The sequence below is a fragment of the Oryza sativa genome, chromosome 5 (genome assembly GCF_034140825.1).
Source record: "Oryza sativa Japonica Group chromosome 5, ASM3414082v1".
In the NCBI taxonomy this organism is placed as follows: Eukaryota; Viridiplantae; Streptophyta; class Magnoliopsida; order Poales; family Poaceae; genus Oryza; species Oryza sativa.
Window position 1 is genome coordinate 29639067 of NC_089039.1, and position 12770 is coordinate 29651836.

General features: G+C 40.7%; 1 protein-coding gene, 1 long non-coding RNA gene and 1 pseudogene across 8 annotated transcripts; 2 read left to right on the forward strand and 1 right to left on the reverse strand.

The window, feature by feature from the left end:
• Positions 1-3049: 3049 nt before the first annotated feature.
• LOC4339788 (heat shock 70 kDa protein BIP4-like) lies at positions 3050-4689 on the forward strand. The gene is made up of 2 exons (XM_015783600.3): positions 3050-3145; positions 3249-4689. The coding sequence occupies exons 1-2, from the start codon at positions 3106-3108 to the stop codon at positions 4520-4522; spliced, it is 1314 nt and encodes a 437-aa protein (XP_015639086.1). The 5' UTR covers positions 3050-3105; the 3' UTR covers positions 4523-4689.
• A 479-nt stretch (positions 4690-5168) lies between these two features.
• LOC107281075 (uncharacterized) lies at positions 5169-6008 on the reverse strand (annotated as a pseudogene).
• A 1081-nt stretch (positions 6009-7089) lies between these two features.
• Positions 7090-12396, forward strand: LOC9268401 (uncharacterized). 7 transcript variants are annotated; one of them, XR_010741360.1, is made up of 10 exons: positions 7090-7220; positions 7487-7885; positions 7978-8222; positions 8480-8540; positions 9372-9461; positions 9657-9743; positions 10033-10116; positions 11415-11549; positions 11912-11955; positions 12139-12396. It is a non-coding gene; the product is annotated as an uncharacterized lncRNA (long non-coding RNA). The 7 variants fall into 7 exon arrangements; XR_010741361.1 differs by lacking the exon at positions 11912-11955 and having other exon boundaries at positions 10033-10140; XR_010741359.1 differs by lacking the exon at positions 11912-11955 and having other exon boundaries at positions 11120-11549.
• Positions 12397-12770: the final 374 nt, after the last annotated feature.

Sequence of the window (12770 nt, forward strand, 5' to 3'; positions counted from 1 at the left end):
CCCCTCCCGGACAGATCTGGCAGAGGGGAGACGCCACCACTATCGGGCCGCCGCCACCATCCCTCCCGCCACCGCTGCCCCTGCCTCCCCTTCTGCCGAGCCACCACTCCAGGTCGGATCTGGCGGAGGGCGCCGCCCACGCCTCCCCTCCTGCCGGGGTGCTGCTCTCGTCCAAATCTGGCGGAGGGCGCCGCCGCCGCCTCTGCTGTCGGGCCACCGCCTTCCCTCCCGTCACCGCCCGCTGTCGCCGGGCCGCTGCCGACGCACGAGAGAGTCGAGGGGAAGAGAAGAGGAGAAGAAAGGGAGAAGAAAGAAAGATATAAGGGGGGAGAGAGAGAGTGAGAGAGGTGGGGGATGGATGGATAAGAACGGACGCGGCTCCCCCGAGCGGTTCGGTTTTAACGGGTGTCGGTTTTTTTAAAAAATTCGGCACCTATAATAGGTGTGCTTTTTTTAAAAAAAACGACACCTATTTCTTTTAAAAATTGGAATTAAAATAAAATAAATTATGAAATTAGAAAAAAAAACAGAGTTCAAGTAAGAATACAATATAGAATAACTGAAATTCTAAATTAAAAATAAGCAATATTGGAAGAAGAGTCCATACAGAAACCCGATACAAGATTAATTAAAATTCGAAATAAAAATAAAGTAAATTAAAAAATTGTTAGAAAAATAAAAAAAATAGATTTCAACTAGGAATACAATTTTTAAACAACTAAAATTGAAAATAAAAAATAAGGTATATAAAATAATAGTCCATATATTACACAATACGAGATTAATTAAAATTTAAATTAAAAAATAAAATAAAATCAGAAATTTGAAAAAATATAAAAGTTCAACTAGGAATACAATTTATAAGTAACTAAAATTCGTAATAAAAAATGACTGTTGAAAGAATAAACCATCTAGAACACATGACAAAATTAATTAAAATTCGAAATAACTAATAAAATAAAATCCGAAAATAGAAAAATAACTATAATAGTCCAAGTAGGAATACAATTTTTTTAAAAAAAATCAGAGTGAAAGATATGGAATTCAAAAAAATATATCTAGAACACAACGATGACAAATGAGGGGAGAAGCAATAGAGCTATAAATGAGTAGAGTGATGGCGGTTGATGGGACATCTAAAACGGTAAGCAAAATCCTAAATAGAATCTCAATGACGATTAAGAGGAGGGACGATGGGTAGGCTATTAAACAGCACAATCACGGTGGTTGGTGGGTTTTATAGAAAGTAAAAAATAAACCCCAATGATAAATATGTTCGATTTTTAAAATCTCAATGACAATAGAGAGAGGAGTCTGTGGGCCGGCAGTAGAGGAGTACAGTGGCAAAGCCGTTGACAGTTTGACAGGACTTCTAGAAAATAAAAAGTTAAACCCAAACGATAATTATGCTCGATCTTTAAAACCTCGGTGATATAAAGAGAGGACGCAGCGAGCGGGCCGTAGAGGAATACAGTGATGGCGTTTGACAGAACTTTTAAAATTATAAAAACTAGCATGGTGGCGCGCGCAGATTACGCGGCTAGCATCATTGTATTTTCTTTCATATAAAAGCATATATGTTTTCTTAATGTATTGTTCAAATATATTAAAATGACAATATAATTTTAAATTTTGTACTAATTTTACGAAACTACTAATGTGTAATATTCATATTGTATTTTATATACGTGTTAGTTGTTAATTATTTTTAATATCAAATTTTAGTTATTTGTAACTTATATTCCTATATGGACTCTAGACTCGTCTTTCAATATTTCTTTTTCTAATTCCGAATTTTGGTTATCTGTAAATTGTATTTCTACATAGACTATCTGTAAATTGTATTTCTATATAGACTCTAGGCTCTTCTTCTAATATTATTTATTTTTAATTCTGAATTTTTATTATTTCTAATTGTATTTCTATGTGGACTCTAAACTCCTCTTTCAATATTCTTTAATTTTTAATTTCAAATTTTAGTTACTTCTAAATTGTATTCCTATATTTACTTTAGACTCTTCTTTCCTTGTTTTTTTTTAATTTCGAATTTTAGTTATCTGTAAATTGTATTTTTATACGAACTCTAAACTCTACTTTTAATTTTATTATGTTTATTCCGAATTTTTGTTAGTTTCAAATTCCTATATGGACTCTATACTCTACTTCTAATATTCCTTATTTTTTAATTCCGAATTTCTATTATTTCTTAATTGTATTTCTATATGGACTCTATACTCTACTTCCAATATTCCTTATTTTTTTAATTCCAAATTTCTATTATTTCTTAATAGTATTTCTTTATGGACTCTAGTGCACTCTGTCAATATTCCTTATTTTTAATTCTGAATTTTAGCTATTTTATATTGTATTCCTATATGGACTATGTTTTTTTTTCTCCTATTAATGTGGGAATTTCTAGACCGTGAGAGCGAACGTGGAGGCTCCTTTTTCTATTACTTTAATAAGATAATAGATGATAACCTACGAGACAATGAACTCTAAAAACTACAGAGTCAAATTTTTAAAAGGTTTTAAGGAGGATGAATAAAAACAATAGTAGATCGGCAAACAAATAAATAAAGAGGTGATAAAGAAACAAGGGGTAGCGATTGACGTGAGTTTTAAAAATATAAAATTAGAAACAATTCGGTCTTTCAAAGTCCTAAAACAACGAGTTAGCTATTTAACAAAACTTAAGTAAAATCATATGTAAAAAATAGATAATTTTGTATGGGTACTAGCCATGCAATTGTGCGGATCACCCGGCTAGTTCGACGAATTCAAGCGTTTTTTGGGTTGCAGCGTTTGGAAGGAGGCCCAAATTAAAGTGGTGATCGAAATTGTCAAGTGCTTGAGTAGATAGAGATTTTGTTTGGTTGGCACTACCGAAGCATGCATTGTTGGAGTGGGATGCCATAGAGCTGCGATCAAGATCCGACGGCTCCCAATGGCTCTGGTGACATGTCTCCTTGACACTTTCCAAAAACGGACAATTGGTCGGTTGATGTTGGGTTCCTTATTTGTACTACTCCAGAAGTATATAAAAAGCGGAAGTTCCCAATGCAACAAGAGGAAGACGCCATTGGAGTCCAATTAACTTGAATAATGGCGCGTCGTCGTCTTGTCCTGCTGCTTCTCATCATTGGTACGTTATTATACTCATGGAGTAGGATGGTTAATTTGTTGATTTGCAGTTAGCGGAGGAGTAATTAATTAATTATGTTATTAATCTTGTGTTGGCATGGCAGCCGCGGCGGGTGCGGCGGCGTTTGGGATCCGACGAGATGCGCCCAAGGCATACTGCTTCTACGGCATTGAGTGGACGGGAGTGCCTTACTTGCCGGGCACCGCCGCCGCCATTTATATCGGCAACACCAACTCCTGCATCGCCGGCTACCACTCGCCGCCGGACACGGCCACCTCCTACCGGTTCTGCATCCCCTCCTGGGTGGCCTTCACCGCCAACGCCACCACCCTCTGCGGCCAACCCGCCGTCGACCACTCCGCCGCCATCTCCGGCTTCAAGCGACTCATCGGCCTACAGCCGGGAGATCCTCACGCCAAGAGGGTGGCGCAGATTGCGCCCTACAAGCTGGGGGAAAAGATCGGGAGATGCAGCATCCAGGTCCAACTGGACGATGGCGCCAAGTGCCGTGTGGAGGATTTCCTTCCCGAGGATGTCGCCGGCATCCTCATCGCCCACCTCAAGAGCACGGCGGAGGCGCACCTGGGCCACCGCATCGACAACGCCGTCGTCACCGTCCCCGGCCACTTCAATGGAAACCAAAGGCAAGAGGTCAGCTCTGGTTCCACCGAGTACGGCGGCTTCCGCTACGTCTCCGTCGTCGACGAGCAGGTCGCCGCGGCCGCCGCGCACGGCCTCCACGAGGACCGGGGCGACGGCAAGGTCATCCTCGTCTTCCACCTCGGCGGCCGCACCGCCCACGCCACCAAGTTCGTCATCCGGGACGGCACACCCAGCCTCATCGCGCTGCGCCATGACCCCTTCCTCGGCGGGGACGACTTCACCGCCAGGGTGGTGGATCACATGGCCGACCTCATCAAGGACAAGCACGGCGGCAGGGACGTCCGCGCCGACGCCGCCGCGCTCCGCAGGCTGACGGCGGAGTGCGAGCGCGCCAAGAAGGCGTTGAGCTACCAGCAAGAGACGGTGGTGACCATGCGCTTGGACGACGACGACGACTTGTTCTCGGAGCCTCTCACGCGCAGCAAGCTGGAGGAGCTGATCGGCGACCTGGTGGGCAGAGCGGTGGACCTGGTGGAGAGCTGCGACGCTAGTGGCGGCGACGTTGTGGGCGTCGACGAGATCCTGCTGGTGGGTGGAAGCACGAGGATCCCCATGGTCCGCGACCTCGTCAAGGACTACTTCCATGGCAAGGAGGCCAGCAACGAGAAGGGCGTGGAGCCTGACGAGGCGGTCATTCGCGGCGCCCTTCTTCTTTCCCACCCACACCAGGCTAGGTACCTCGACCCTTGCTACGACTACTGGCATTCCCGCTAATGCTAATGTTCCTCCTCCTCCTCATGCCTCTTACTATTAGCTTGAGCAATTTCACATCCAATATTGGCTGCCTATATATCCCTCATGCATGTTAACTGTCTTTTAGATCAACATCATCGAATGATGAACTACTGTCTATTGTGTTTAATCCCAGTGAACCTTCTTTTTTTTTTACTAGCAACTATTTACTGTTTGGTTTCTGAAACCAACCTGAATCTTGTTGAGATCTTCCCAACACAATGTGATACATGCCACATGTAAATTACTCTAAAACACATGTACTACCTCTTGTTGGTAGTATAAGTTAGGCCGCTTGTTTCCATTTCACATGCGTAAATATACCCCTAGCAACAAAACGGCAGGATGAAATCAACATCCTGAGCCTTTGGGGAGAAAAAAAAAAGAGAGAGAGAACTTACATAGTATGGTACAGCAACAGCAGGGCATCCAAAGAAAAGGTAAAATTTTATCCCTAGAATTATCATCTGCACTAACTGCATATATGAGGAGAACCAACGAATAATATTATACTCTTTTCAAACTAGTACAAAAATAACAAATCACGTATTTCCCTATATCAATTCCCGCTTGAGTAAGATCACATGAAGCACTGTCCCAGCCAACGCACTAGGCACAGAGATGAACCTCACTGAATCACACACTCGCATTTCCTGAAACACTCGTTTTCTACCTCGTCATCTGACAAACCTTCATCTCTGTTCAAACATGGTTTTAGCAATCAGAAAATGCTACACCACCTAAAACAACAACTATCAGGATGTGCACACTGAATATCCTCACATGAGATCTAATGCATCAAATAGTTTCTGCTACCATTGACATGGATGAATTTTGTTATTTTTTAAGAGGCTCTAAGAAGCCAACAAAGGGCAAGCAGAATTAGTGTTTCATGAAAGTAGAAGGAATACCTAGTTTCAAATTCTCTGATCTCGAAAAGTTCCTTCCGGCAAGTGTTAGTCCAGTGAACTTTTCTCCGTTCCATACCAGCTTTCAATGTTTGTACTTCTTCCAGCGATTCACGTGGATCCTCGGCATCACTTACTACATAACGCTCTGAAGAATCCCTTTTCAAGTTGTTCTTCAGACACCCTTTTATCCCACTTTCATTGACATAGGAGTAGCCATTAGTTGTTGATTTCCTGTTTTTTGAACTGGATAATCAGGGTGATTGCTCTGATGAGTTCCCAGCCGTGTCGCTTGAAGCCAATTTTGGAGGAGACACCCCCTTGAGCCTTGCAGGCGGACATCCAAAGCATATGAAGGAAGCACATTTACCAGAAGGAACATTGTTTTCCTCTGAAGCTGGCTCGGCTTCTCCACCACCAACTAGTCGGTAGTGATTCCACGGTGTCACCTTGACAGGCTTCTCTTCCCCTTTGTGTCCAAGCAGCAAGAGGGCGAGGCCATTTCTATACCCTGATGCAGATGACGAGAAAAAACCTCCTACCTCCACAGCCAGTAGCATCCATCTCAGATGTTCATCCAGCCGCCTTGAACAGGAGGATTCTTGGAGGCAAATAAATTCATCCAGGATGCTGGCCACTGAAATAGCCTGTACTCTGTACAAGAGCAGAGCGTTTCAAAACAGCTACTTCATCATGCTGGAAAAGGAACATAAAACGTAATATGATGTTAATAAATCACTCATTGAACTTGCAAATTAAACCATATATAAATGGGCATGCTTGGTTTGGTTAATGAGCTTGTGGCTTTAGTAGCCTGATTGGTATGATGGGCAGAGAACTTTTTCGAATTAGGCGAACGCTTAGTAACCTAAATAGTAGCAGCAAGCATGGAATTAGGGGGCTAATTAGTCCTTTCGTTGGCACATCTCTATGTGGTTGTGTACTGATCAATACTCACATTTCTATCAAAACGCAGTTTTCTATCAGTGGTTTCATCAGCAGTTCCCTGTCTGTCTGAAGTCTGAACCCATTACCATTAGGTAGGTTCCGTTTGCATGAAAACATCATGAGTTGATGTAATACACACAATAAATAAACATGCGTAAATTTGAATATAACGTTAGCAGTTATAGGTATGTGGATTGAGGAGTAGTAGTACATATTGCATCATGCATGCCAGAATTTGTAGGGTATCGGCAAAGTTTAGAAAAAAAAAAGAAGAGAACATTCTTAAGTAGTGATACCATGACGAAGATCGTATCATAGTGGTGGTTGAAATCTAAAGACTTCAAACCGACCCCATCTGCTCGCTCCTCAGCGTTTTGCGCTGGCGTGGACGCGGCCGGGGCGTGACACGTCAGCGGGCGCTGGAAGGAGGAGAGATTTCGCGAGCGCTCCTGCCTCCGCATCGTCGCTGGTCATTTTACAAAAAAAAAGCCCTTGATTTACTTGATAATTTGTTATAGGTCCCTATCCCTTAGTTTTAACGTTATGCGTTCTTAATTAGAGGACCTCTGTAAACAAAAATATTCTATACGAAGAAGAGAAAATTTGGAAAATAGGACCGCGCTCGGAAACATTGAAACTAAGGGTCTTTTTCGCAAAAACGTTTATCCCAATCAACCCCTCCCCCGAAACCCTAGCCGCCACCGTTCACTCTCCGCCTCTCCCTGGTTCGCGCTCCTCTCCTCTCGTTCGCTCTCCCCTCGCCCACGCCGCCGCCTCCTCCTCACGGCGCCCTCCCTCCCCATTAGAGCGCCCGCAATAATAAAGTAAGGTGCTACTATAAAACATGTACATCTTAGTAATAGACATGTACATCTTAGTAATAGACTAGATTAATAATAAACCACTTCAATTGTATGTCTACATGGGTATTTATAGCTCTCTAATCCATTGTCTCGTTTTTCTCTATAGACTATCTCCAGATTAGTAGATAGCTTTGTTCTCTTTTCATTTAATCTCTTCCAAGTAGAAAAATATGTTGACATGGATCCCTTAGAGAGAACCTATAAATAACCATTGTGGGTGCCCTTAGGCCACGCCGCCGCATACTCTCTGCCACCTAGCATCATCACCACACCTCCCTCTCACCACCGCGGGGCCGGTTCCGGTGGAGGTGAGGCCTTTTGGCCGCCGGATCTGGCAGCCACGACCTCCCCGCCGGCGGATCCAGCCACCCGAAGGTGTGGGCTGGTTTAGCACGAGGTTTGGAGTGTGAGCCGCAACTGGAGACGATGGAGTTGAAGGAGGCGGCGTTGCTACCAACGCCGACGTTCTTTTTGGCGGGTGAGAGCAGTAGGAGTACTTCGACGGCGTCGCCTCACGCAGCGGCTATGGAGGAGTCGCCGGAGGGAGAGCCAGAGTGGAGGCGATGGAGCTGGAGGCGGCGGCGGTGGCGTTCTTTCCAGCGGCGGACGGCAGTAGCAGCAGCCAGGCAAGAAACCGTCACCCTCTTTCCTTCATTTTGGTGCCTGCAATTTTACAAGAGGCTCATCGGTAGTGTCAACGGTTGTCATTTCTCCACAGCGGCGAGCTCCATGGGGAAGGACTTTGCTCCTCCACCCCCATTTTCTTGCTCTCCCTCTCTCTAATCCAGATCCAGAGCCGGTGGGGAAGTTGGATGTGAAAGATCCAGGATCTCCGGATCTGTTGAGCTTGGTGGCGGCAGTGACAACGGCAACGTCTCAGACACGCCATCCTTCCCGAGCATGCACCGGCGATGTGCAGGAGACTGAGGTCAAAGCGGATCTTCCCCGGCTCCATTTGACCTTGTAAGTTTCTGTTCTTCTTGGTGTTCTTGGTAGACTGATTAAAACAGTGATGGTGTGGATGTGCAAATTGATGAACATGTGGGATGGTATGTTGCGCATGTTGATGTTTGAATGTATATGCATTTTTGTGTGTATAGATGTGAATACATGTTCTTGAGCAGTTTATGATACAAATTGGAATATGTGATAGTCAATCAGAATTTGTGGTGATTTATCAATGTGGCTCATACTGTTTCCTTCTTTTGTTTTGCCTCCAGGAGGGGTAGCAACCGGCAATAGTAGTGCCACCAGGAGGGGTAGCAAGTCGCTATCAACACTGTGAGCTTTCTCCTCTGTCCCATCATGTTAGATTGCTTTACTTTTTTTTCATCATGCTAGATTGCTTCAGTTTTTCATCCAAACATTGTTTCATGGGAAGAAATTTGATGATATATGATTTAGCTATTGGGCTCTGCTAAGATTGTCCCTTTCTTTTATAGTTCTTGCAGTTCTGAGTTTGTTTATGTTCTAAAGGCCTGACTAAGTGTTAAGTTAGACCTAAATTCCGTAATATGGCCAGCGAGTTGGAACAACTTAGTGCCCTTGGTGTTTGATAGTGATGGGTTGTGCTACATGGCATATATTTTTTATGATGTGTTCTTCGTTTACAAAAGCCTCATGTTTTTTTTTGGGTTATAGCAGTTGCCTTATAGTTGCTTGCCATGGCAGTAGCACCAGGTATTTTGTCGGGCCTCTGTTTCCCATGGGCAAAAGGTGGGCTAATTGTGGCATGTCTACATTATTAATCAAATAGTGGAATTGTATATAGCACTAGAGTTCTTATTAGAACTATATATCTCCACGCAAGTTAAATAGAAGAACAAGCCTTAACTAACTATATATCTCCACGCTTCATTATTTATAGAATGCACGGTCTGAATATTTATTCATTCAATATATTTGGCAACATCCTGTGTATACTATGGCAGCAAAAATTATTGGCAGTCATTTCTTTTGCTATAATGATACCAGTTGTACAATGTATGATTGCTGATATAAAATGACAATCATGTTATTGGATTTTTTTTTGGTAAATCCTATATATTAACTTGCTTTTGCTTCCTACCCACTATCTCAGCAGTCTTGACTAATTTGTTTCCTTATTTTCAGTTTAGCTGATTCATATATCATCACTAAGCCTAGCAAGCAATCTTAGAAGAAACTACGGCGCTAAAGTGATGCCCTCTTTTATCAGGACAGGTAAAAGAAGAAAGGTTTTTTTTTCCAGTGCTCATTGTTAATTTGATTGTTAGATCTGATGTGCTTTACCATTTTGCACATCTTCTCTTTCTGATGTGATTTGAGTTGAAGTATTAATTGTTTAGGATTTTCATCCTAACGAAGTAATTCAGTATATGAGTTGTTACTGAAAGAACTTTGCGTTTCATATTTCAGCTTATAGATCTGCAAATCTGTGGGGGATCTGTTTTGGCAGCGTAATAGTGACATGGGGGACACTTTGTGAATAGTGCTGATGGCGATGTAAAAGTCCAATTTTTTTTCCTGAAGATTGCTCAATTTACGACTTACTGTTTAAAAATTACAAACAAGAAATTTTGTTTTGTATAAGACATATATGTATTATAAATTTCAGGCATATAAATTTAGTTCTCTACAATAGATAGAAACTCAAAACACATTTTGATTCCTCATTTAATTTTTGTCTGTAATATATATTTTTCTGGTGAATAAACTAAATTAATTACTATTTTCGTTTCATTTAAGTGTCCTCTGACAAGCATTAAGTAATGTCTGCTTTCATTTGCTGCAGATCCTCTAAAGTTGCTTGAAGTGTATAATTAACAATGTGGAACAACTCACGAAGGCCATGCCTAATTCTCATTGTTTAAGTCAGGTAACAGGCTCAGCAAATTCAAAGGTGCATTTCAAATGGACTGGTATTTATTTATAGAACTCTCCACCTTAATTCTCTACAGACCATAACTAATTTTATTGTTTGTTGTCATTTTTTTTTTGTTATATCTACACAGAACCATGGTGCTCCATGTTCAATTTCTGAAAATATAAACACCTATGATTAGGAATGGCACAGCTGACAAAGTGGCCAGTTAACGCTTCTGGAACAAGAACTATGCAGCACAACATATAAAGCCTTAGAGCAAAAACATCACTACTATAAATAAGCACTGTTATTTCTACCACCTCTGCTGCTACCTGCTATCTAAGATATTAATGGAACTGCCACCACTTGCATCTGCATGGAACCTAATATACTTATGCTGCATATTTTGCTGGATGCTTTGGCTCAGATGCATTATTGCACTGCAATAAACCTTGAACCATTCCAGCGCTAAATTCCATTGTGCACTTTGAATGCTCCCAGTCATAGGTTCTTTCTTTATACCATACTAAAAACAGAATATGCTTATGAGAACTCGCATTAATTTTTCTCTTAGGATAGCTGGCTTCAAAGTTTATATGCTTTTTTCCCCATAACAGCAAGCTTAGATGCATTTCATCCTTTCTTGTGCAGTTCCAGTGTATTTAAATGTATCACTGGGTTTAATTATTTGTATAGAATTCAAATGTGACTTAATATTTGCATAAGTTCAGTCTCCATCAAAGTGATTTTGCTCTAAGCCACAAAAATGGAGAACTTCTCCTTCACTTGAATTTCTCTGTTCCAAACTGGAATACTTAGTTTAATTGTTAACTTTTGTCTAATAAATATCTTGTCCTTTTTTGTTAGATCTATATCTTAGATTACACCGTTTAAGATCTAATTCATGTGCCTCATTTTTTGGTTTCAAATTGCTCAAAATATAGTGGATATTAACAGTACTGCATTTGAGAGCCTCATTTTTGGTTGCCTTCACCTGGGTGGATGCTGATTGCAGCTTGTGGTGAATCCAATGAAATTGCACTGGGAGTGGACTGCTACTGGTTACTCAAAAATTCTTCCTGGCCTTGGTTTTATACCTTATATCCCCTCTTAATAAAATGATAGTGATTAGTAAATGCAAATAGGATTGACCACTCTTTTTTTTTTCATTTTTAATTAACAACCGTTGATGTCATTCGTAGTGTCCATTCTTGGGTGGTTGTGTTTTATTTTATATCGGTAAATGATTACAGGAAAACACATATATTGATAAGATATATGCCATTTGCTGATTCCATTTTATTGTACAGCTTGGGAACGAGTTGGCCGAATGGACCTTTTGATTGCTTCCTGCAAATGATGATGGTTTCACAGAGTTGCTCCCTCTCCCAGCCTCCAACCATCTTCTCTTATTTCTCTATGACCATCGCCTTCACCACTGTCAGGTTCATACCAATCCTTGCCCTAAAGTGCAATTGCATTTGTCTCCCGTCGGTCCCTATGATTAATAAATATATTTGGTCCTTGTGATTCAAGGCTTCCTAATTTGATTTTTCAAGGAAATCATTAACATTAGGTGGTTAGTACTCTCCAACTTAACTCTCTAATGTGTCATGGACAGTCTGGATATAGAAAATTACACTTTGGATGTTCTTTGTTCAATCTATGTTTTTACTTTGCCTTACATTTTTAGAAAATGTTGTGCAAGAAATTTTTAGTTCAGAAGGATTAAACGAACATGGCTACTTCTAATGTTGCTGAGAAAATTCAGAGGCAGTATATCTTGATTGTTTATTCTTTTGACAAGGTCGGGAGAGATGATGGGTGGGGAATATCCGGAAATATGCCAATGTATAGTATATCTTAATTGTTCAGTGTCACTGTTTTTCTTATATTGTGCTGGATAGTGATTCTGTTGGTAGCTAAATTTACGGGTTATTTGATAAAGTAATACCATATCATATTTACATTCTTGTGTGTAAATCTGGTCATATTTACATTGTTGTGTGTAACTCTTCCTGGTTTGCTTTTCAGTCTAGGATCGAGATTTACATATCAAATAGTCAAGTGCACTTTTGGAAGTGCAATCCGATGCAAGTAAAAGCAATTTTGGACAACACGATCAAAAGGATTCATTTCATTTGCTGTCAGAATAGTAATATTTGTTATTTAATGAGGTTTGTTATAAATTTTAATTTTATTCAAAAATTTTATGCAAATATAAAAATATTTATGTCAGAACATTTGATGATAAATTAAGTCACAATAAAATAAATGATAATTACATAAAAAGTCAACGGTGTTATACATTAAAATATATGGAGGTATTACTCCCTCCGTATTTTAATGTATGACGCCGTTGACTTTTCGACTAACGTTTGACCATTTGTTTCATTCAAAATTTTTGAGCAAATATAAAAATATTTATGTCATGCTTAAAGAACATTTAATGATGAATCAAATCACAATAAAATAAATGATAATTACATAATTTTTTTTAATAAGACGAATGGTCAAACGTTAGACAAAAAAATTAATGGCACCATACATTAAAATATGGGGTAGTACTAATTAGCAAAGATCCCATGTAGAAACAAAGAAAGAAAGAAAGAGAATTGAAGGTGGAGAGAATTGAGAGTGAGATAAAACCTCGGCGCAGAACGGGA